The sequence below is a fragment of the Cebus imitator genome, unplaced genomic scaffold (genome assembly GCF_001604975.1).
Source record: "Cebus imitator isolate Cc_AM_T3 unplaced genomic scaffold, Cebus_imitator-1.0 Scaffold12, whole genome shotgun sequence".
NCBI classification, from domain to species: Eukaryota; Metazoa; Chordata; class Mammalia; order Primates; family Cebidae; genus Cebus; species Cebus imitator.
The window spans coordinates 8,097,399-8,122,402 of NW_016107327.1; the positions used below are offsets into that span (position 1 = coordinate 8,097,399).

At 44.9% G+C, this 25,004-nt stretch overlaps 1 protein-coding gene across 3 annotated transcripts in view; it reads left to right on the forward strand.

Moving 5' to 3' along the window:
- Positions 1-135: 135 nt before the first annotated feature.
- ANKRD29 (ankyrin repeat domain 29) overlaps positions 136-25,004 on the forward strand; it is a 59,439-nt gene continuing 34,570 nt past the window's right edge. For all 3 annotated transcript variants that reach the window (XM_017498595.2, XM_017498612.2, XM_017498605.2), the window contains exons 1-4: positions 136-333; positions 9,987-10,097; positions 13,058-13,156; positions 20,296-20,394. In XM_017498595.2, the coding sequence (XP_017354084.1) occupies positions 313-333; positions 9,987-10,097; positions 13,058-13,156; positions 20,296-20,394 (330 nt within the window). In that variant the 5' untranslated portion in view covers positions 136-312. The remainder of the gene's footprint in view (positions 334-9,986; positions 10,098-13,057; positions 13,157-20,295; positions 20,395-25,004) is intronic.

Sequence of the window (25,004 nt, forward strand, 5' to 3'; positions counted from 1 at the left end):
GTGTGTGGAGAGTGTGCAAAGTGAGTGTGGAGTTTTGGGTGTTTGCGCGCGCGCGTTTACGGCAGGTCCTGGAGCGCGTCCACGCGGCACCCCGTGGGCGGTGTGCGCGCGCGCGAGCGGAGCGCGCCCCCGCGCCGCCCCTCCGGCCGGGCCGTGTGTGTGGTGGCTGCTGCTGGGCCGGGCGGCTGGAGCGCGCGGCGTCGGAGGCCGCCCCTCTGCGGAACGCCTGGCGCCGCGGGAGAGCGGAGGCCGGGGAGGACTAGGCGCCCCGGGCCCGAAGCGCGCCAGCTCCCGCTGGGGTTGGCTGCGGACATGTGCAGGATGTCCTTCAAGGTGAGCGCCGCGGGTTCCCGGGCCGGGGCCGGGGCCGGGGCCGGGCTCGGGCGGGGCGGGGTGGGCGCCGCCCGCTGCCCGCCTCCCACTCCTTCCCCGCTTCTCCGGCTGCCGGCGAGGCCCAGAAGGAAGCGGCAGGGCCGGGTGCCCCCTGTGGGTTTGCGGTTTGCCTGCTTGCCCTGCCTCTCAGGCTTCGCACTCAGGGCTGTGGATCGGCTGAGACTGTGCGCGGCGACAGGACTGCGGGGACTGTCGCGGGGTAACAGGTCGGGGGCGGGGAAGAAGCCTGGGGTCAGCGCTGACCTGCAGCTGCAGGAGTCCCCGAACCTGACCCTCTGCGCCCTCATGCTGGAGTACCAGCTGCACCCACGGCTGCCTCCTCCCCGGAGGAGTGGCCAGCACCCAGGGACGCTGCAGACGATGAGCAGGCTTCAGGGTCCGAAGGTGTCTTGTCTCAGAGGAGTTGATTAAAGTCATCCCATGTAATCCCTACATTTTAGGATGAAAGAGGTTCATTTGCCTCGATTGAAAGGTTTTAATAAAAATAGTAGTTAAAATGTATTGAACAGTTAAAACGTGCTTGACTCTGAACCGAGAACATGATGTGTAAGGTCCTGGGGAGACCTATGGGAGGTGCTCTTCTTGTCTTTACTTTTTTTTTTTTTAAATGAGAAAAGTAAGGTATAAAGAAATTAACTCGCCCACAGTTTTGCAGCCAATAAGTTACGGTGTTAAGACTGAAACCCAAGTGTGTCTGACTCTGAAGCCACTGTAATCCCGTTGCCGACAATAGCTCATGTAAGCAGAGGAGTGACATGGCGCGATATGCATGTTAGAAAGATGTCTGGCCAGATTTGGAGAAGAGGGTGGAGCTGGGAGATGTCATCTTTTTAAGAAATGGTACTGGACCAGTGCACAGGTGGTGAGAGTGGAACCAAGTAGACAAATGTGAATGACTTTAAAAGTTTTTTGTTGTTGTTTGTTTGTTTTCTGAGATGTGAATATTCTGTTTCTCTCTTGTTGCCCAGGCTGGAGTGCAGGGGCGCAATCTGGTCTCACGGCAACCTCTGCCTCGGCAGGTTCAAGCGATTCTCCTGCCTCAGCCTCCCCAGTAGCTGGGATTACAGGCATGTAATTTTTGTGTTTTTAGAGAGATGGGGTTTCACCATGTTAGCCAGGCTGGTCTTGAACTCCTAACTTCAGGTGATCCACCCGCCTTGGCCTCCCAAGGTGCTAGGATTACAGGCATGAGGCCCCGCTCCTTGCCCACAGCTTCTGAATAATCATTAATTCACTTTTCTTTTCTTGGTTACAGTGAACCGAGATTGCGCCACTGCACTCCAGCCTGGGCAACAGAGCGAGACTCAGTCTCAAATAAATAAATAAATAAATAAGGAAACACTGCCTTTTTTGTGCAATAAAGTTTCATGAATTTCAGTCCATTGACTTTTGACTCTACAATGGCTTTTCAACTACTCAAAACTTGTTCTTCAGACTGAAGTTGCCAAATGTCTAACACAGTTGGGGGTGGGTGAGGCTACCATATCAGACGAACTATCATAGCTAGATAAATAAAATACCTGGGTCTTTCTTGAGCATGTCTTACCTGAGAAGGCGAAGCAACTCAATACCAGTTTCATCTTACTGCTAGAATCTGGTCTCATGCCTGGCCCAGAAGTACAGGAACTTGTATGCTTTATCCTTATTCTGAGAATATATAAATTATCTCTTAATCAACTCTAGTTCACCAGTCAGCTTAAATTATTTGGATGAACCATGGGAAAATAAATTAACAAAACCATATTTTTTACACATGCCATAGAATTCACCCCCTTAAAGTACTTATTTCAGTGGTTTATAGTCAATTCAGAGTGGTGTAACCATCAATACATCAATTTTAGAGCCTTTGTTTGTTTGTTTATTTATTTATTTATTGAGATGAGGCCTCACTCTGTTACCTAGGCTGGGGTGCAGTGGCACGATCACCACTCACTGCAGCCTTGACATCCCAGGCTTGAGCAATCCTCCCGAGTGGCTGGTACTACAGGCATGCACCACCACACTCGTATAATTTTTTTGTATTTTTGTAGAGACAGGGTCTCCCTATATTACCCATGCTGGACTTGAACTCTTGGGCTCAAGCAGTCTGCTCACCTCAGCCTCCCAAAGTGCTGGGATTACAGGCATGAATCCTATCACGCCTGACAATTTTAGAAATTTTAGACAATTTTAATCACCCCAGGAAGAAACCTCATACCCATTAGCAGTCACTATTACCCCACATCTCTACTTTCTATGTCTATAGATTTGTCTATTCTAGACATATATGTTTTAAACAGACTTTAAACATAGTCTTGAGTTCTAAATTTGGAAATGCCAGTGATATATGGGCCTACCTGTAAGGCAGACTGCTCAGAGCAAATCTCCTTTTCTCTTCACTTTCCTATCACTTAGGGAAGTGATACATCACAGGATTTAGGCTTGTTGACTAAACAAGTCAAATTCTATAAAATATTTAAAGTTTTATTTTGAACCAAATAAGTAAGATTATGGCCTTATGACACAGCCTCGGGAGGTCCTAAGGACATGTGCCCAAGGTGGTTGGATGACAGCTTGGTTTACATTTTAGGGAGGTAGAAGTTACAAGCAAAAACATAAATCAATACATGTAAGGTATACATTTGTTTGGCCAGGAAAAGTGGGACATCTCAAAGAAGGGGGAGGGGGTTTCCATGTCATAAGAATGCTTGAGTTAAAATAAGTAAGGTTGTGGAAGCCAAGGTTCTTATGATATAGATGAAGCCTCTAAGTAATAGGCTTTAGAGAATAGATGGTAAGTGTACCTTAAAAGGTGTCAGATTCCACTTATTCAGGTGGTTCACACCACCTGTAATCCCAACTTGGGAGGCTGAGGCTGGAGGATCTCTGGAGCCCAGGAGGTCTAGGCTGCAATGAGCTGTGATAATGCCACTGTCCTCCAGCCTTGTCTCAGGAAAAAAAAAAGGTGTCAAGTGTCAGACACCCAGTGAAGCCTCTCCTGGAAAGGGAAGGGGATTCCCTATAGAATGCAAATTTCCCCCATAAAAAACAGCTTTGCAGGGTCATTTCAAAATATATCAAATAAATATATTTTGGGGTAAATTATTTTTACTTCCTTCAGGACTTGCTATCTGTCATATGATGCTATAACCCAGCCAGGTTGGAGTTGGGTATCTTAGTCTACAGAGAGTCTGTTTTGTGAATCTTATGAACTATATTTTAATGGTACTGCTGGTTAAATTCCAAAGGGAGGAGGGTGCATATAGCTTTGCATTCCATCACTACATCTTTATTTTATGTCACCTCTAATATCATAGAAATTCATTATTGAATAAAGTTCATATCCTCTTGATCGAATTATTAAGTATATGATTGAAGTCCACGTTACTCTAAACCTTTTAAAACTAATAGTTTAAATCCCTACCCCCCTTAGCTTTTAATCAGAATTCCAGTTCTGTACAAATAAATTTCCCTCTGCGTTTCCTCTCCCCTTGTTTCCTGTACAATTTCTGGAAGTGTACAGATGAGCAGTGTACAGCCAAAATTCTGACAGTAAATGAAAGGGGCAAGTAGGGAGAGAAGAAAATGTGACAAATGTGGAAGCTTACACTCAATTTTCTACAAGGTTTAAAATGTAAGATCTCAGACTCTAGACCCAGACCGGCTTTTTTGTTTGTTTGTTTGTTTGTTTTGAGACTGAGTCTTGCTCTTATCACCCAGGTTGGAGTGCAGTGGTGCCATCTTGGCTCACTGCAACCTCTACCTCCTGGGTTCAAGCGATTCTTCTGCCTCAGCCTCCCAAGTAGCTGGGATTATACGTGTGCACCATCACACCCAGCTAATTTTTGTATTTTTAGAAGAGATGGGGCTTCACGTTTTTGGCCAGACTGGTCTCAAACTCCCGAGCTGAAGTGATCTGCCCACCTCAACCTCCCAAAGTGCTGGGATTACAGGCATGAGCCACTATGTCCAGCCCAGACTTGGATTTAAATCCCGGCTCTGTTATTTGGATGAGCCAAGATCCTTACTGTGTGACCTTGACTAACTCATTCCTGTGCTCAGTTTCCTCATCTTAAAAATGGGAATAATAGGCCAGACATAGTGGCTCCTTGGGAGGAGAGGAAGGGAAGAGGAAGGAAGGGGAGGGGAGGGGAGACCTTGCTTTAAAAGTAAAAAAAAAAATAAAAAGAAAATGAGAATAATTATATTAGTCATACATTACTCAACAACAAGGACACATTCTGAGAAATACACGTTAGGTATTTCCTGCATTGTGTAAACATTATAGAGTGCACTTACTACAGGCCTGGAGAGTGTAGCTGACTGCACACCTAGACTATATGGTGTAGCCTACTGCTCCTAGGTGACAAAACTACAGCATGTTCCTGAATGGAATACTGTAGTCAATTGTTACACAGTGGTGAACATTTGCATATCTAAACACATGTAAGTGTAGAAAAGGTACAGTAAAAATATGGCATTATAATCTTAGGGGACCACCATCATATATGCAGTCTATCATTATGTATTACATGACCGTACTACCTCATGGGGCTGTTCCTGGAATTACATGAGATAAAGCAGTAAATTATTTAGCACACTGCCTGATACAGAGCAAGATCTGAACTTAGTTGTTCTTGCTGTTACTTTTAAAGTTGCAATCAGCAAGCCTGAGAGAAGCTCCTTGGTTTTATTGTAGAGATCAGAAACATCAAGAAAGAGGTGAAATAGTAATAGCATGCTTGGTAAAGTGCTTTACAGTTTGTGTGACGTATTTTCACGTGCACTGTCTCCTTTAAAGGATAGAGGACTGACCCCCAACTCTCTCCACTCCGTTTATGATTATGTGCTTGTCATACCCAGCCAGAGGAGATTTGGAAGTTATCCAGGGAATGTGACATGCATAGACCCCAAACAGAAGGAAGGTTGGGGACTTTCCGTCTTGGCCAGAGAGGAGCTTGGGATGGAGGATAGGAAGGAGGTCACCAGGGGTCACTGCTGCCTTATTCCTTGCTGTCCACAGAAGAAGTCCACAGGAGGCAGAGCAGTCTGATGGGGAGTTAAAGAGTGGCCTCAGCAAGAGACTGCCTGGCGCTGAAGCCTGACTGGCCATTTCTCACTTACCTCATCTGTAAAATGGGATCGTCCCAGTGCCCACTTCACTGAGCAAGGATGAGAATGAAATGAGCTAGTATATGGAGAAGATACACCATGTGGTCCAGAGTAAGCACTTTGCATTGAGTGAGCATTAGCTCAAGACTCTGACCACCAGTAAATGTGCTGGCCATAGGGTGACAGGAGCACCTGCCCATTTCTTTACTAGACATTGCCACCTAGATGCCCCATAGGCACTTGAAACCCAGGATGTCCAATGCTGAAGTCATCGTTTTTTTCCGAAGCCTGTCCTTCACATGGTGTTTCCAACCTTCATGAATGGCACCAAGATCAGCCAGGCACTGGAACCACAAGTTGGGAGTGAATCCACTCTCCTTTTCCTTCCCCTCCTGCACATACAGTCACAGACCAAGGCTATGCAGTTTAGCCCTAAAATGTCTCCAGTCTGTCCCATCCTCCCATTCCCACTGCTGAGCTGAGGCATCAGCTCAGTTCCTGGTCTCTTGCCCCATCTGTGCAGTAGTCTCCTAACCCTTGTAGACACCAGTCTCAGCCTGGCTCCAGACCTCATTCCATTCTCCCTAAGGAGAAGGGCCTTTCTGAAGTGCAAAATGAATGGTGTCTCCCCACCATAAAATGCTTCCTCGACTCTCCAGTGTCCACCAGGATAAAGTCCAAACTCAGTAGCACATACAGCAGAGCCTTGAGGACCTCGCCCTGACCACCTGCCCTGCCTCAGCTTTCACCTCCCCCCATGCCCTTCGCTGTAGCCCTGCTGAGCTAGTGATGCTTCCCAGGACACTGTGGTAAGCCTCCAGTCTTGCTCTACCACCCCTCTGCCTGGGACCTCACCACCTCTTGTCCTCCCAGGCCCCTATATGTCTTTCAAAAGTTGTCTCAAAAAGTCCTTTCTTAGCTGGGTGTGATCACTCACACCTGTAATCCTAGCACTTTGGGAAGCAGAGGTGGGTGGATTGCCTGAGCTCAGGATTTGAGACCAGCCTGGGCAACATGGTAAAACCCATCTCTACTGAAAATACAAAAAATTAGCCAGGCATGGTGGCAGGTGCCTGTAATCCCAGCCACTTGGGAGGCTGAGGCAGAAGAATCACTTGAACCCAGGAGGTGGAGGTTACAGTGAGCCAAGATTGTGCCACTGCACTCCAGCCTCGGTGACAGAGTGAGATTCCATCTCAAAAAAAAAAAATTCATTTTCTTTGAAACTGTTCCTGGCCACCCTCCTCAAGTAGAATCACATTATCTGGTTTGTATTCTCACCACAAGCAGCTGCCTTCCTACCCTGGCACCTACAATACCTTATGATGCCTGTTGATGTGACTGATTTTCCTATTAGGCCACAGAGTCATTGTGGGCAGAGACCAAAGCTGACTCCTACCTCTACTCCTAGCTCCTGGCCAGGGCCACTGTTCCTGGTACGTGCTAGTGACCAAGTAAATGAATTTTCCTGGACAAGTATCTTAAAGAGCCATGAAGGCTGTGCATTTATGGCTACTGTTTTTTTGAGTGTGTACTAAGTATATTTATGTGATCATCTCATTTAATTCTCCTATACTACATAAGAGAGGCACTCTATTATTATTAAATTACTTGGCTGGGTGCGGTGGCTCAGGCTGGGCGCAGTGGCTCATGCCTGTAATCCCAGCACTTTGGAAGGCTGAGGGGGATGGATCACTTGAGAGCAGGAGTTCAAGACCAGCCTGCCCAACATGGTGAAACCCTATTTCTACTAAAAATACAAAAATTAGCCAGGCATGGTGGCAGGCACCTGTAATCCCAGCTACTTGGGAGGCTGAGGCAGGAGAATCACTTGAACCAGGGAGGCAGAGGCTGCAATGAGCCAAGATCGCACCATTGCACTCTAGCCTGGGTGACAAGAGCAGGACTCTGTCTCAAAAAAAAAAAAAAATTATCTGGGTGTGGTGGCATGTCCCTGTAATCCCAACTACGTGGGAGGCTGAGGTGGGAGGAATGCTTGAACCAGGGAGGTGGAGGTTGCACTGAGCTGAGATCATGCCACTGCACTCCAGCCTGGGTGACAGAGAGAGAGAGACTCCATCTCAAAAAAAAAAAAAAATGCCCAATGTCACAGAGCTAGGAAGTAGTCCAGATTGAACCCAGCTTCTTCTTACCCCCAAACCAACTACTCTGTCATGCCTCTGCCTCTCAGTAAATTAAGCCCAAAGGAAGGTGAAATAGTTATAGCTTTTCACAAAGCTCAGTTTCCAGGACCTTATGGGAAACCAGGATGTCCAGCCCAGCCGGAGAGGAATCCCCAAGATCCTAAAGGGAGGAGAGGCCCTGACTAGAGATCTTGTTATGACAATAGACACTTGCTGTTTGCAGATGGTTTTTTGAAGGTATTTGGGGTTCAAGTGAAATGATAGAGTCCCTGAAAATGAAGTACAGTTTATCATTCTTGTGTCTTTACCTTTCAAGAAAAGCTAGCAGAGCTGTTCCCTGGTGCATATTACATCGTCTGCCTGGTTCACCCTCCCAGACTTCGCTTTGGCCTTGTGCAGTCTCTTTGTTAAAAGGCTTTATTTCGTGATTCATTATAGAGGTCAAACCTCCCTTGTCATTGCTTCGCCTAGTTACTGACAGCTGGAACAAATCAGACCCAGCCCGGTGCCTAAACTCCAATGCTGGTGTGAACACCATGGTTGCAGTTTGGCTGGAAAACTCCAGGACAGCAAAATTTACAGCTTCAGAAAAGGCAAATTGTTATCTGAAATTGGAGGTGATTTATTTTCCTCCTAAATGAGCGAGGAAACTATTCGAAGTATGTTTGCTATTAGCTTATCACTCCCCACCTTGCCATTCTCTCATTCAAGTATGCACAAGAGCATACGCCTGTGTATGTGCTGAAGGACTTCTGAAATGAAATCCTCATACACACAAATACTGCTGCCACTGTCCTTTTATTTTAGAGGGCTCTGTTGAGTAGCTGAAATAGTTGGTATTTTCTTTTGAGCTTAGAGAAGCATTGTATTTAATACAATATCAATATATTTAAAAGACATACTGTGCAAAAGGCCTTTGGAGTCAGATAGATGTTTTAAACCCGCTTGCAAAAAATGCTTTTATTAAATAATGTGAATGCTTTTATAAAGGTTCCTAAAGACCATCAGAATTCTTTATTAGTACCAATACTCTGAATTTAATTTTGTCTATTGATTCTGATTTTGTAAAGAACACAGGAAAGGAAACTAGCATTTAATCAGCATTTATAGTGTGTTGGGTACTATATTAGGCAAAAATCGACATCATTTAATACTGTCAGCTTCAAGGTAAGTAAGCAAGAGGAAACTGAGACTTCCAAAAGCCAATTACTTGTCCAGGGCTGGGGTGAAACCCAGAGCTGTCTGGTCCCAAAGCCAGTTCCTCCCTCTCATAGACTGTTCTCTACAGACTCAAATCAATTATTTTAGAGAAGATTTTACTGCAGTCAGCTCTGCCACCCATTTGGAAGACCTGTTTTCCACTTCCATGATTTCCACAGGTATGGTTCTAAAATTAATTTTGTAGCTTTAAAATAACCCCGCAGGCCTGGTGCAGTGGCTCATGTCTGTAATCCCAGCACTTTGGAAGGCTGAGGTAGGTAGATTACTTGAGCCTAGGAGTTCGAGACCAGCCTGGGTAATGTGGCAAAACCCTGTCCCTACTAAAAATAAAATAATTAGTCGGGCATGGTGGCACGTGCCTGTGGTCTCAGCTATTCAGAATGCTGAGGTGGGAGGAAGGCTTGAGCCTGAGAGGTCTAGGCTGCAGTGAGCCATAACTATGCCACTGCACTCCAGCCTGGGCAACAGAGTGAGTCACTGTCTCAAACAAACAAAATGATCCAATGGTGGAATGAAGGATCCATATGAGGACATGTAATGGCATTATTTGCCCCAAGTTCTTTGTTCTCAACTCAAACCTCTGGCAAGTTTCAGCTGAAGCAAAGGAGATTAGGTGGAGGGAAAGTGAAACATTCCACACAGGTAGTGGAATCAGAGAGCATTGAGGGCTTAGGAAAAGGGCAGGTAAACTCCTTTGAGAGGTCAGAATTGGGAGAAATTTTGCTCCACTTAGAGATGAAGAAAGGTTTGGAATGTTTCTGGGAGGAAATAGCATTTGAGCAGAGCCTTGGCCTTGAAGGTTGGAGGAAAATTCATTTCAAGCAAAAAGGAAGCTGAGTGAACAAAAACACAACAGAGGCAGGAAAGTGAGAACATTAGTGGGAAATAGGTTATTAATAGTGCTGGATTATCAACAACAGTGCTCTTCATAGCCATATGGTGCTCAGGTATCTGGAATCCAACAGAGTTTATTCTATAACCAAGTATATTACAGTAGCCTATTGCTGGAGGAGCAATCTTTCAAATGATACAACACATCTGGATGTTCTCCTTTCTGAAAGTTATTATCTATATGCGTAGAAGCAGTCATGTTCACTGGAACCAATTTTAAGATCCTGTTTCATTTTGTTCTTGCAGAAGGAAACTCCGCTTGCCAACGCTGCATTCTGGGCAGCCAGGAGGGGAAACCTGACGCTGCTGAAGCTATTGTTGAACAGCGGCCGGGTGGATGTGGACTGCAGAGACAGCGTACGATGATGGGTTTGGTAGATGCATGCCCAGCACGCACCATTGCCCTGCGTGGGCACAGGAGCACCTCAGGAATACATTTCCCTTTACAATGCTTATTTACTTGTTCATGTGTTTGCTTGCTTCATCCTTTTTAAAACATCCAAGGTACTGTGGTGAACTTAAAAACATGCTGGGGAAAGTCAGAAAGAAAAGGAAACAATTAAATGCCCAAAACAGAAGACAGCCACAATAGGGAAAGAGGCACTTCACTGGGAATCAGAATTGGCAGACTACAAGAAGAAAGGGCTGTTTGGTGAAAGAATTCAAGCCAACAGCTTTCATGAAAAGATGGAGATAATTTAGTGGGCTGCCATGGATGTGGGAGTTATGTTTTTTCTACAAGGATGAGAAAACAAAAATTGAAGCCTCCCCCAGCCTTTTATCCTTTCATTACCTCTTGCGAACATAAATACACTCATTGGCAATTTAGAAGGTGAAATAAAAATAGATACTACTGCCCCCTAGCAGATACCACTTAGAGAGCTTCCCCTCCCCAGCCAGAGGCAATTATTTTACTGTGCTCAGCAAGACTTCTCATCTCTGGGGACCAAGAGGACCGCCGATGAGGAGAGGGAGCAAGCAATGATGTTTTGATTTTAGGATTTGAATAAAAATGTTTTGAAGTAGTTTTTTTGTTTTCCTGAAAACAGAGTGTGCCATTTCCAAATTTTATTGCACACATTTGGTAAGTGGAGTCCACCACCACCCCAAAAGTAAAATAGCAGTTTTCTCCAGTTGCCCCCACCCCTACCCAGGGCATCGGGGCAGGATATCTTTTATTTACCCCTCCAGACCCACTCCACACCCTTCTCACTCTTGGTCTCACAGTCTGAACTGTATGTACTGCCCCAGCAGACTCACTTCCCTCTGGCCTCCAGTTGTGTTTGGCCCATAGGAGCAACTGTAAGAGTCAGAGGGTGTGAGGAGAGGGATGTCAGGCAGCCCAGCGCCCTCCCTGTCTGTCTGGCAGCAGTGCCCCCCTCCACTCTCTGCATCCTGGGAGCCACTCCCCTCCCCTGACAACTTCAGGCCTCAGCTGGTCATGGACCCCCACTGTTCCTAGATCCCAGTACTATGCTGTTCTTTGTAGATTCCCTGTGCCCAGGCCTCAGCTTAATAGTCTCTTTATGACATTTTCTTCCAATTATCCCAGTTAGAATGTACCATCTGTTCCTTGCCAGAACTCAGGCTGGTGCAGGGTCTTGGACATCTGTGAACTGGCTATCTTGGTCTTATATGGGTTTTACGGGGCTGGTTCTTACACCACAGTGGAAAAACTGTAGGGCAGAAACACCAATTGTCACTGTGGCCCTATCCACTGACCACTTTGATGACCACTTTTCCACTTTTTCTTGAAGCCACCCCTTTCAGATACCCCAGGACTTCCTCCTGGCCTCCAGCTCCCCAGGGCCACCTTGCAGTGTTGCATACATTCCGCCCCCAGACAGCACCTCACATTCCCAGCCTTTTCAGGACACTTTCCACGTCAGGAGTCACTTGAGCCACCAGCTCCTTTCCCTTAGTGCTCACACTCTGTCCTGTCTGCTGGGTGGCCAGTAGATATTTTGACCAAATTTGTGCTTCTTTGAATAGACACTAACTTGTTTTAAACAAAAAGTTATTTTATCAGGCGCTTTCTGGAGAGATGATTCCTTAATCCAAAGGAGCAAGTCTAAATGATGGTGATTTCAGATACCCCGTTTACTTTGAAAGGGCCTCTGAGGCTGGTGGTGACTGAGGGGCAGGGAGCTGTTGGGAAGCAGTACAGGCCTTTGTTCCCCTCGGAATGTCAGTGGCTGGGTTTCTGTCTCCTCCACGTGCCACCTGAACATGGAGTCCCAGTCCCAGGATGGTATTCTATGGTGCTAATTGATCTCTCCGCGAGTACTACCATTGCTAACAGAGCCAAGCCCCAGGATCACCTAGGAGGCCTGTGAGAGCCCCTGAAATTCAAGGAGAGGCTAACAGGGCTTCCTTAGGAATTGTTCCTAGCCTCAAGTATGACTGTTCAAACTTTTCCAACAAACAGTATCAGTGACTACTCAGCAATACTGCCTTCCTACAAAATCTTTAGATGAAAATAACACAATGCCTCCAAAATTCACTTCATTACCCTATACCTAATAAGCCTCCCCTGTGTGCAGAGCCACCTGTCTCTCTCATCATCTACTTCTGAGAGGCAGGTTGCTGAATATGCAGAGGTGACAATTCAAGCGCTTGAAAACAACTGTAAATCAAACTGCAAATGCCCGCTTCAATTAGAAGGGTCCATATCACATGGTATACCTCAAGTCCTTGCATCTTAAAGCTGGGAAAGACTTTGGTGATCATCCCATCCAACCCCCCATTTTTAAAATGAAATAAATGAGTCCAAGTAATTGTAATCAATGTGCCCAGGTATACTGCTGGTCAGTGACAGAGGTGGGCTTAGCCCCCACGGCTCCTGACTCTCAGCTCTCTAGTCTCTCATTTCACTATGGTGCCATACATCTTTACCTGAACTGTTTTGATGATGAAGACTTTTAAATACAGAAAATCAGATGGTACCATTTAATGTTTCTTTTATATTAATAGCAATATTTTGGGTCAGGAATCATTTAATAGGACTCATAAAATGAGAGCTTTATATCATTGCTGCCTTAAAATGCAATAACTATGGTTCATTTGGACTGTGCTTCTGAAGGTAATGGAAGTAAGTGAATTTTTACATCAAAAATCCCAACCTCAGCAATTTGTCTCTTTGCTTTTTCCCATCTAGACTGCATGATGAGATTATTCATGAGAACTTTCATCACTGCAGGGAAATTTGCCCTTGGATGTTTTCTGAGTGGAGCTGACATCTCTGCAGCATCTTTCCTAGGACCCTTCTCCCTGACATAACAGTGCCCTAACTGTTCATCTGTCTCTCCTCCATCCAGCACGGCACCACACTCCTGATGGTTGCTGCCTATGCTGGCCACATAGACTGTGTGAGGGAGCTGGTTCTGCAAGGAGCAGACATCAATCTCCAGAGAGAGGTAAGTCAGGCTTTGCACTTGAAGAAAAATGACCAGGCTCAGAGATCTGAAGTTTTCATGATAGTGAACTGGTATGGGGGACAAGAGCCATCATTGCTTTTCTCCCACGTTAAAGCCCATTGCAGAGTTTATTCTGCCTAAAATGAGGTCCAGCAGCATACCAGCGGGCACATCTGAGGTAACCAAACCTCTTACTACCTGCCCATAAACACCCATACAATTTTTTTTTTTTTGTCAAACATAAGTCAGTTCTTCATTTTTCCCTTGGAATGAGATACTGTAGGATTTATGGCATTTTCATACAGATAATTATATTTTTAGAAGAGTTGAGTCACCAACCTATTTGTAATGAGGCTAACTTGCTAGGATGTCTCAATCATCCTCCCCAAAGCATATTTTCAAAGGATTTCTCTCTGACCATGGATTAAATATGCTGTCCTGAAAAAAGCCATGTGGGTGAACATTGGACTAAAATGTGAGCCTGTTCCCATACTTCATTCAAGGACAATCTTGAGAGTTTGGTCTCACTTGAGAATCCATCCTTAGTCTAGTCTAGAGAAGCAGAAGGGAGGCCAGGACATTTTAACATACTGTGGTGCTTAGTAGAATTCTAAGAAGGCTCCATTCGTATATTTCCAAGTCGGCCTGGGACCTGGTAAACTAACCTTTGTGGAGACAAACGCTCAGGTCATCTCTAGAGTACATCTGACCTCATTTCACTCTGACTCAGACCTGAGATGGGCTTTCTGGGCAAGTCCAGACTGAACCACTTGGTTTTTCTTGGCCCAGCTTTATTTTATCCCAGGTCCTGCATTGCAACATTTTAGAAAAACAGTTCACCAACCAAACTTTCATCAAGCCAGTATATCTTTCTTCCAGTCTGGACCATCACCTCTGAGTAGAATAAATTAAGACACATCAGGTCTCAGGGCTGTGTCAAGAGCTCCAGGTGTAACGTATGCCTGGGCAACACAGCAAGACCCCATCTCTATAAAAAGATTTAAAAATTTAGCCTGATGTCGTAGCCCATACCTATAGTACCAATTACTTGGGAGGCTGAGGTTAGAGGCTTATTTAAGCCCAGAAGTTCCAGGCTGCAGTGAGCCATGATTGCACTACTGCACTCCAGCCTGGGAGACACAGCATGACCCTGACTCAAAAATAGAGTTCCAAGGCACATCCAGATGTCCTTCCCATCACCCGTCTGGGTATTAGAGGCCTTGGCTGTGGACCATGAAAGAGTGACATACAGAATCTGGGTCTGGGTCTTTGTAGCCCTGAATCAACAAGCCTGGTCTATTGAGAGGAGCAGTATAAAGAGACTACAGCAAATGTAATATTCTCACAAACAGATTCTTTGGTGCAATTTCCATAATAACATTAGATCATTGTTTTAGGTCATTTTCACTTCAGCACTTAATTTTCCTGTGGGTTGAAAATATCTGGACCCATTTAGAATTATAGTTTAAAGTTACTTTAATCTTTCTATTTTTCTTCTCTGTTTTATAGTCTTTGTTTATTACAACTTTAAAGAAAAGACAGATTTTCTCTAATCAAAACAATATGGTCCAGATCTGGTTTACTTTAAAAACTTTATCCTGACAGACAATTCAATGTGCATAAAAATCTCTTTGAGACAACTGAGAAAAGCAGCTAGAAGAAGAGAGAAGTATTTGATTTCTAGCCAGTCTATGGTTTTTATGGTTTTATATTTATCCATTTGGTTCTAATTGCTCAACTAATCTTGGAGATGAAACTACAGAGAACAAAAGCCTTTGAAGATTTACCAAAGTATACTCAGCTTAAAGGTAATCTGTGTGGCTCAAATGATGGTGCTATGTAAGTTCCTGGCAGTCCCTGACTTTCCTGGGACTGTGCCAATCTGGGCCAAGAGGGCTACCAAGTCAAAGGCAGACCCCAGCCTCCTGTACCAGTTTTGGAAGCTAGAAGAGTGACTTGCAGTGCTTTGAAACTTAATCCTATGGCAGACTTCTGCCTTGATCCATTGTTAATCCTTGATCCACTTTGCAATATCAGAATATTTGTCTCCTAAAAAAACTACCTGCCACTCCTTGCTCAGGTTGGCTGTCTAAATACACAGAGCTTGCTAGAGAGACAAACTGGAAGCTAGAGTTCCTGAAAGACTATTGCTTTAAAGAACCCACATTGGCTGATGACACCTCTCAGGCATAGGGGCTACAAATGCAGTTAGCATGAAGCCCTGGGTTTGTGTAGTAAGGCACACATATTTAAAACTTTTATTCACGTTCAAGACTAAGGTCTAGATCCTATTATCTACAGATTGCTGCATTAAGGTACAGAATGACTGATAGTATGTATGGTCTAAAATTGGCTCAAACTGCTGTAGTAATGATTTATATAATTAATATGTCAAGAAAGCTTATTGAAAAAATCCTTTTTCATACTAAAGAAACATTGATAATTTATATAATTAATGTATCAAGAAAGCTTATTGAAAAATCCTTTTTCCTACTAAAGAAACAACTCCTAGAAAAGACCTTTGGTAGTCTCTGAAATGTAATGTCTATTGAGAAGGGGAGAGTTTTCCTATTCTAGCCAGGTTTCTTCCTCCAGAACTGTTGACTCCCTAAGGTTTCTGGAACCCAGCATCCTCAACTGTAACAAAGCAGTGGGAAGATGCTTCCCACTTATTTCTGTGAGAACCAAGGAGAAAATCACACCTGCATTGCAGACAGAAAGGCCCTGTGAATGGTCATGATGCCTGTGCCTTCCTGGGGCAGAATCTCACGATATCTGTGCCTTCCTGAGACACAGTCTGATGTAGTGGGTTGTATCTATCTGGGAAGGTGTTCCATGTTCTGCCTCAGTGGTGGTGTTATCAGCACCCTAGATTCTTGTACTCTCCCAGGATAGAAGTCAAGAGAGATCATCAGATAGCAAAGAGAAAGTTTATTTAGCTTGTGCATGAGGGAACCAGGTTCCATTATGGAAAGAAAAAGGGTTGGCTGCTCCCCAAGAGACATATGTGGGTTCGTTTTATAGGATCTTTTTATAGGGAAGGGTTTAGTCGTGGCATGTATAGGAGGGGTTTCTGTAGCACTTGCACAGTAGCTCAATATGCTTTTCATGCATCACATGTAACATTAGCATTTTAAATCTCCACCTTCAGGAATGATTTTAGCATTAAGATAAGGAAGAGGTGACTATAAGTTGAAGTTTAAGTCTAACTGTGCATGCAGAGCCCCGGGAAGTCCCTACCCACCTAAAGTGAGAACTTGTAGTTAGTTTCTTGGGTCTTTTGTTGCTGATTGACTGTCACGGGATCCTTAGGGTGTGACTTTGCCAGCTGGAAACCTCTGTGGCCGGCAGTACCTTCTGCCTGAGTATTGCTCAGGCCCACTGAGCTCATTCTGCCCTCTTGGCCCAGCAGCCTGCTCTCGGTTCACACTACCAGCCCAGATTCCATGCCTGCCAAGGGCAAGCCAGGTATGTGAGCAAGCATGGGGTCCAGCCGCTGCGCACAACCAGGCATGCCAGCTGTGGCAAGGCAGGCAGCTCCAGGCATTGGCACAGGCGCCCGCTCTTTGTGAGGCTGCAGCTGGACCATGCGTACCCCAAGTGGCTTCTACCATAGGCACCAGGGAACGTGATGGTGCCTGGAAGCTTGGAGACACCAGGAACCACAGAGCCCCAAAGAGGGTGTCACAGCCCTGGTTTGGGGAGTCCCTAGGTCTGGGTTCCACAAAAGGCCACAGCTCCTCACTCCTCTTCACCTGCAATGTGGCAAGCAGGGGGCTTGTTTCAGCCCTGTTTGTTTATAAACAGGGTCATTCAGCAGGTCCTGAATTCTTGTCTTGCATCCAAGAAGAATGAGGTATGCAGACAACTGGAGGGTGAGCAAGGTGGAGAGGTGCTTCACTGAGTGACAGAACAGCTCTCAGGAGACCCAAATTGGGTAGCTCCTTTCCACAGACAGGTCATCCAGACAATTTGAGGAGACCTGAAATGGATAGCTCCATCCCACAGCTGGTAGTCCTGACCTCTGTGTCCAGCTCTGAGTGACAGGAGACCCACAGTGGGTAGATCCTTCCAGCAGCTGGTAGTCCAGACATCTGTGTGAATCTGGCTGAGTCAGGGGTTTTTATGGGCTCAGAAAGGAGGAAGTGCGTGTTAATTGGTCCGTGGGCAGCCATGGGTGGGAACCTGTCTGCCTCCCACCATCAACATGCCATCCAGACTGTTCCTGCCAAGGAGTGCCTACAGGCCCACACCTAGCTGCCCTCAGCCCCTTGGCCTCCCTCCTGTGCTTGTTGGCACCCAAATTCCAGAGGGGACCAAGGTGGGGGGGGCCGGGCTGGCATGTCAGCACCACCTCAAGCACACATACTCCTAGCCAGGTCATGACAGACAGTACCCGGGCTCGGCTACAACTTTGCTCCACACTGGAGCAGGTGCCAGGAGTGGGAAGAGGCCAGGGAGCAAGAGCCGGCACTTCCAAGCCTGCAGGGGCAGAGAGTGGGGGCTTCCCAGGCCCAGAGAATACAGGGATGCCCAAAACCAGAGCCGCAGCTGGGCATGGCTGCTCCCACCCAGTCAACTCAGTAAGGGTGGCAGGGCTCCCACCTGCTTCCAGCTCGAGGAGCTGGACCTGAGGAGCATGCAACCCCAGCTGCACCTCCCCTGCGGCATCCTGCATCTTCACAGCTGCTGCTCCAGACAGACCACTGCTGCCATCAGCGGGAAGTTAGGCAAGCTGCAGCTTGAGTAAGGGGCTTTTTTTTTCTAGACCACATTAAAAAACAGGCAACCAGGCGGGTAAATCCTGCCTGTCTCAGTAGGTCTTATTGTCCTCACTCCCATCCCCCCCACACACACATATGCTTTTCACACGAGTGAGACCTACCACCTTAACAGCTTTGGGTAAACTATGGAAAAAGGGGTTTCTTTTCACTGCGCCTGGTAAAGAGTAGTGTTAGCTTTGTCCCAAGCTCCAAGCTCAAAAGTGAAAAGTATCACTATAGGAAAAATGTATGTTGCCCACAAAAATTGTATCATGATTTTGCTCATATTACACAATGGTTTGGATACCAATCTTTGAGCAGGCTCGCAAAAGTAGATAAGAAGCATGCTAAAAACTATGTCTCAGAATATCATGATCAGTTTAAATGTTGGAATCAGGATGTTTCTTGTTATTATGTCCCATTTTAAGAAATGTTTTGAGCTCATTCTTACTCTGGGCTTGCGCATTTGGAGAAGTCTGTGAGTAAATTACTTATTTTCCTTCTTGTACAAGTAGTCTTCTACTCTGGGGCACTAAACTTTGTAACTGGAATTCTCCCCTCTATTAATGAATGCTTGTGTTTACCAAACACTGTAACAAATACCTTTAGTTTTCAAGGGCTGCTGTAACAAATTAGCACAAATGGGTGGCTTCAAACATTAGGAATTGATTCTCTCAGATCTGGAGCACAGAAGTCCAAAATCAAGGTATGGGCTGTACCACACTCGTCCTGGAGGCTCCTGGGGAGATTCCCTTCCTTGCCTCTTCCACCTCCTGGTGGCTGTCAGCACTCTCCTCATGGCCACAGCTCTCCAGTCTCTGCCTATGTGGTCACATTGCCCTCTCTCTGGGTCAAATATCCCTTTGCCTCACTTTTTTTTTTTTTCTGTCTTTTTTGAGATGGACTCTTGCTCTGTTGCCCAGGCTGGAGTGCATTGCACAATCTCGGCTCACTGCAAACTCTGCCTCCCGGGCTTAAGCAATCCTCCTGCCTCAGCTTCCCAAATAGCTGGGATTACAGCCATGTGCCACCACACCCAGCTAATTTTTGTATTTTTAGCAGAGATGGGGTTTTACTATGCTGACCAGGCTGGTCTCAAACTCCCAACCTCAGGCAATCCACCCGCCTCGGCCTCCCAAAGTGCTGGGATTACAGGTATGAGCCACCATGCCTGGTCATCCTCTGCCTCTCTTTTAAAAAATATATTTATTGTTTTTCATTGTGGTAAAATGCATATAATGTAAACTTTACCCTCTTAGCCATTTTTAAGTGTACAGTTCAGTCTTATTAAATACATTCATAATGTTGTACAATCACATCACCATCCATCTATCTCTATAACTCTTTTCATTTTGTAAAACTGCAACTCTGAATCCATTAAATAATAACTTCCCATATTCCCCTTTCCCCCAGGCCCTGGCAACAAGCATCCTACTTTCCGGTTCTGTGACTCTGACCAGTTTAGATATCACAATAGGCCAGGTGCAGTGGCTCATGCCTGTAACCCCAGCACTTTGGGAGGCCAAGGTGGGCAGATCACTTGAGGCCAGACTTCAAGACCAGCCTGGTCAACATGGTGAAACCCTGTTTCTACTAAAAACACAAAAACTAGCCAAGTGTGGTGGTATGCGCCTGTAATCACAGCTACTTGGGAGACTGAGGCATGAGAATCACTTGAACCTGGGAGGCAGAGGTTGCAGTGAGCTGAGATGGTGCCACTGCACTCCAGTCTGGGTGACAGAGCAAGATTCTGTCTCGAATGAATGAATGAATGAATGAATGAATAAAAGATCTCACAGTAGAATCATATATAGTTGTTGGCCTTTTGTGACTGGCTTATTTCACTTAGCATAATGTTATCAAGGCTCATCCATTTAGCATATGTCAGAATTTCCTTTCCTTTTTAGCTAAGTAATGGTCCATTGTATGGATATGTCACATTTTGCTTGTCCATTCATCCATAGATGGACACTTAAGTGGCTTCCACATTTTAGCTATTGTGAGTAGTGCCTCTGCCTCACTCTTAGAAGGACACTTGTCATTAGATTTAGGACTCACCCAGATAACCCAGGATAAGCTCTTCTCAAAACCCTTAACTGAATCACGTCTTTTGCCATAGAAGGTAATATTCACAAGTTTCAGGATGAGGACAAGTCTTTTGAGGAGCCACCATTCATCCTATTTCACTAAGAATAAAGTTTTCCTTTTCTTTTGTCACTTCTCTGACCAAAAAATAAGAATCTGTTGAAATGTAGCCCCTTCCTAGATGAGAAGGTTTATATGCAAGGATATTGTTTTGCTTTCTTTGCAGATGTTCAATTCAAATGTAATATAACCAAATGTCTTTTAAAACTAGCCTCTCCCTCTCTCTCCCAGTCAGGTACAACTGCCCTATTCTTTGCCGCCCAGCAAGGCCATAATGATGTCGTGAGATTTCTCTTTGGATTTGGAGCATCCACTGAATTTAGGACCAAAGTAAGATAGCCTTCTTGATTTTGTATTCTGAAGAATTTCAGCAGCCATAGGTATTGCTTTTCCCTTCATCTACGGTACAACTTTGTGTTTTCCTTCTTACAAGATTTCAAACCTAAGTGGATTTCCTTAAGGTTACTTGTAATGGTTCAGGGGTAGTTCTAAGGGTTTGATTCAAAACATGACATTTTTACTGTGGGTTCACAATTAGAAAATTTTATGGGGAATTATTTACATCCTTTCCTGAACTGATACCTTTCTACAGTAGAACATTAAATTTTGTAACCAGGAGGGACACAGTAGCAGTGGCTTTCTAACTTTCCCTGTTTCCATGTGCTTTTTCCCACTTAAGATTAATGTTGAGACTGTGATAGGAATTGTTGGAAGAATTAATCTGATCCTACTATATCTGATAGATTTCTAAAGAGGGTGGTTTGGCAGGCAGCTTACTTTGATGAGCTGTCCTCACTGAACTACATAATACATAGTTACAGTTTATATAGTTGGGAAGCTATATAGTGGTTCTTCCTTTAAAGAAGTAATTGGTTGAGTACAGTGGCTCACGCCTGTAATCCCAGCACTTTGGGAGGCCGAGGCAGGCAGATCACTATGTCAGGAGTTTGAGACCAGCCTGACCAATATGGTGAAACCCTGTCTCTACTAAAAATACAAAAAAAAAAAAAAAAAAAAAAAAAAAAAATTAGCCAGGCATGGTGGTGCACGCCTGTAATCCCAGCTACTCAGGAGGCTGAGGCAGGAGAATCTCTTTAACCTGGGAGGCCAAGGTTGCAGTGAGCCGAGATCTCACCATTGCACTCCAGCCTGGGTGACAAAGCAAGACTCCATCTCGAAAAACAAAAAGAAGTAATTGATTTTCATTTTTGACATACAGATAAGAAAGTGAGACTGTAGAAAGGTCAATTTCGTGTTCACAGTATGGTTTTACATGATAAAATTTTGTAGTAGCAGAATTTGAACTGCCATAAGGTTTTTGTAATTGGCAGTTCATTTCTAGCTTAATTATAATTTTTAAATTCCTGAAAATATGCCCAAGTTGGAAATTTTTAGGTTTTCTTAGTTAATCCTTTTGGTGTACTGTGTAGATATCAAGGGAGTTTCCAGTGGGAATGGTAACTACTGGAGCTGGCCAAGGTGGCTCATGCCTGTAATCCCAGCACTTTGGGAAGCTAAGGCAGGAGAATAGCTTGAATTCAGGAGTTCAAGACCAGCCTGGACAACAAAGCAAGCCCTTGTCTCTATTTAAAAAGAAGAAGAAGAAAGAAAGAAAAAAAGAATTAGCTGGGTGTGGTGGCACATGGCTATAGTCCCAGCTATTTGGGAGGCTGAGGTGGGCAGATCACTTGAGCTTGAGAGGTCAAGGCATCAGTGAGCCATGGTTGTGCCACTGCAGTCCAGCCTGGGTCACAGAGGAAGACCCTGTCTCAAAAAAATTAAAAATAAATAAATAAAATTCTAACCATTAAGTAGATGTGAATTTCATATAAGGTTTTGTCTTTTCTGAAACCTGCTGTTGTACTATGTATATGTCTCCAAATGTATTGAGTATAACATACAGTAATACTATATTTTTTTACATTATTGTTTTATTTTGTATTACAAAAGTGATGTAACTAAAAATAGAAAGTAAAGTTCTATGAACCTAGATCTCAACTCTTTGAACTAAGGTCACAATGACCATAAGTGACCATATGACTGCTTCAGTCTGCTTGGTTAACAAGTTAATACTGGCTAAAGCCTTTGTGTATGAGCCAGTTTGTACTATCCCAGAAATCCATGGAACATAGAACCCAGGATGAGCAATTCCACAGGTTTTCAAGAGCTTTCAGCTTCAGGTATCCAAGAGCTTTCCATGGGAAGAAGAGAGGGCTGAGAGGATTTTGAGTTTTAATGTGATTCTGTCATCAAAACTTTGCTTCAACAATCGTTCTCGTTGTTGCTAAATCTATATGCCCCCAAACTGTGTTTTTAAAAATAAAAAAGGCTGGGCATGGTGGCTGACACCTAGCACTTTGGGAGGCTGAGGAAGGCAGATTGTTGGAGACCAGGAGTTCAAGACCAGCCTGGGCAACATGGCGAAACCCTGTCTTTACCAAAAATACAAAAATTAGCCAGGCATGGTGGCATGTGCCCGTAGTCCTAGCTACTTGGGAGGCTGAGATGAGAGGATCACTTGAGTCTGGGAGGTCAAGGCTGTAGTGAGTCATGAGTGCACCACTGCACTCCAGCCTGGATGACAGAGTGAAACTCTGCCTCAAAAAAAAGAAAATTAACAATTACATAAAAGAGGCCGGGTGTGATGGCTCACACCTGTAATCCCAGCACTTTGGGAGGCCAAGGTAGAAGGATTGCTTGAGACCAGGAGTTGGAGACCATCCTGGGTAATGTAGCAAGACCTTATCTCTATAAAGCATTTTTTAAAAAATTAGCCAGGTATTGTGATGCCAGCTACTCAGGAGGCTGAGGTAGGAGGACTGCTTAAGCCCAAGAGTTCCAGACCAGCTTGGGCACCCCATCTATATAAAACATAAAAAATATTTTAAAAGCCAGCCCAGTGGCATACACCTGTAGTACCAGCTACTCAAGACGCTAGGGCAGGAAGATCACTTGAGCCCAAAAGTTCAAGGCTGCAATGAGCCATTGTTGCACCACTGCAGCCAGCCTGGGCAACAGAGCAGGACGCTGACATACATACAAAATTAAAAGTTAGCAGTTCTATGAGAATCATCATATTTTACCTTTTCTGTTACTTTATTGGGCAAACAGCTAGGAAAATTGACAGGACAAAGCTTAGAAATGGTGTTTATTCCTGCTGTTATGCAATTTAGTGATACCTCCCCACCACCACCATCCACCACCAGCCTGAGCCTTCAGTCTCCCTCCTCTCCATTCCCCGCTCTTCAGAGTCCATCTCAAGCACCCTCCCCCACCACAGAGCCTGTCCCTGGGGAAGCCCTACCTAGCCACATCACATGCAGCCCCATGGGATATTACCTGCCTATGAACACGAGACCTCTTATAGCAGTGTTTTTCCACTTGAGGCTTACCTGCCACCTGCCCACACAATCAACCCACATGACTGGCCAAAAGGCATATTTCTGGATCTCACCCCAGACCTACTGAAGGTGGGGCTGAGGGTGGAGCTCTATGAGTAGGCATTTTGAACAAACACCCTATGCCCAAATTTAGAAACTACAATATCTTACATTTATGACTCATATTTTAGAACCAGATTATGTGTTTTTGAATTATAATTAGCTCAGATGTCCAGTTCAAAGAGCCAAACAATTGAACAACCCTTGATGGGAAAAGAGAATGCCTTAGCTGTAGAACCTAAGAAAAACCATGAAGGGTTTTAGTCGACCACAAACTCAATGAGTAAGCAATGTGATGTGGTTGGTAGAAAAGCTCATTCTAGTTTAGGCTGCTGAGATCAAAACAGAGTAGATGGAACACAGGAATATCCCATTCCACATCAGAGCTCCTGTACTTTACAGTGTTCTGCTTAGTTGGTTTCTTTTCTTTTTCTTTCTTTCTTCTTTTCTGACACAGGGTCTCGCTCTGTCACCTAGGCTGGGGTGCAGTGGTACGATCTTGGCTCACTGCTACTCCCACTTCCCGGGCTCAATCAATCCTCCCACCTCAGCCTCCCAAGTTGCTGGACTACAGGTGCATACCACCATGCCCTGGCTAATTTTTGCATTATTTGTAGAGATGGGGTTTTGCCATGTTTTCAGGCTTTTGCTTACTTTTAAAGGCCACACTTTTAAAGAGGCCTGGACAAACTGGCACATGTTCAAAGGAAAATACTAAGTAGGATAGTGAGAGACACATGGAATGTGCCATAGCTATCTGCTCTTTTAATGGGTGCAGATCTTGTCCCATGAGGACAATGGCCCCAGAGGGTTACACCATAAAAACACTTTAATCTCAGTGGCCTGCCACTGATTTACATCACACAGAGAAGATGGTATTTGCCAGGAGAGTCTCTGGCCAGAAGCCCTGGGAGGCTCTTCTGATGATTTCAAGAAGAACTGACAAGACTTGGTACAGACTTTCTGCTCTGTGTTTCTCATATTGAGAAGCAAACAGATGATTCTGCATTTGGCATAGGAATTTTCTAAATTAATTTATAATAAATTACTTAGTCAAATAACTGTAATATGTCTCTAGTGAGCCATCCACATATACAACATAACCCTGTCCTTAGGATGAACTCTGCCATACTTATAAAGAAAAAAGTAAAAGGGAAAAAAGAGGGAAAGTAGGCTGGATGCGGTGGCTTATGCCTTTAATCCTAGCACTTTGGGAGGCCAAAGCGGGCAGATCACTTGAGGTCAGGAGTTCGAGAGCAGCCTGGCCAACACAGTGAATCCCCGTCTCTACTAAAAATACAAAAGTCGCTGTTTTTCCGGCTGGAACCATGGAGGGTGTAGAAGAGAAGAAGAAGAAGGTTCCTGCTGTGCTGGAAACCCTTAAGAAAAAGCGAAGGAATTTCGCAGAGCTGAAGATTAAGCGCCTGAGAAAGAAGTTTGCCCAAAAGATGCTTCGAAAGGCAAGGAGGAAGCTTATCTATGAAAAAGCGAAGCATTATC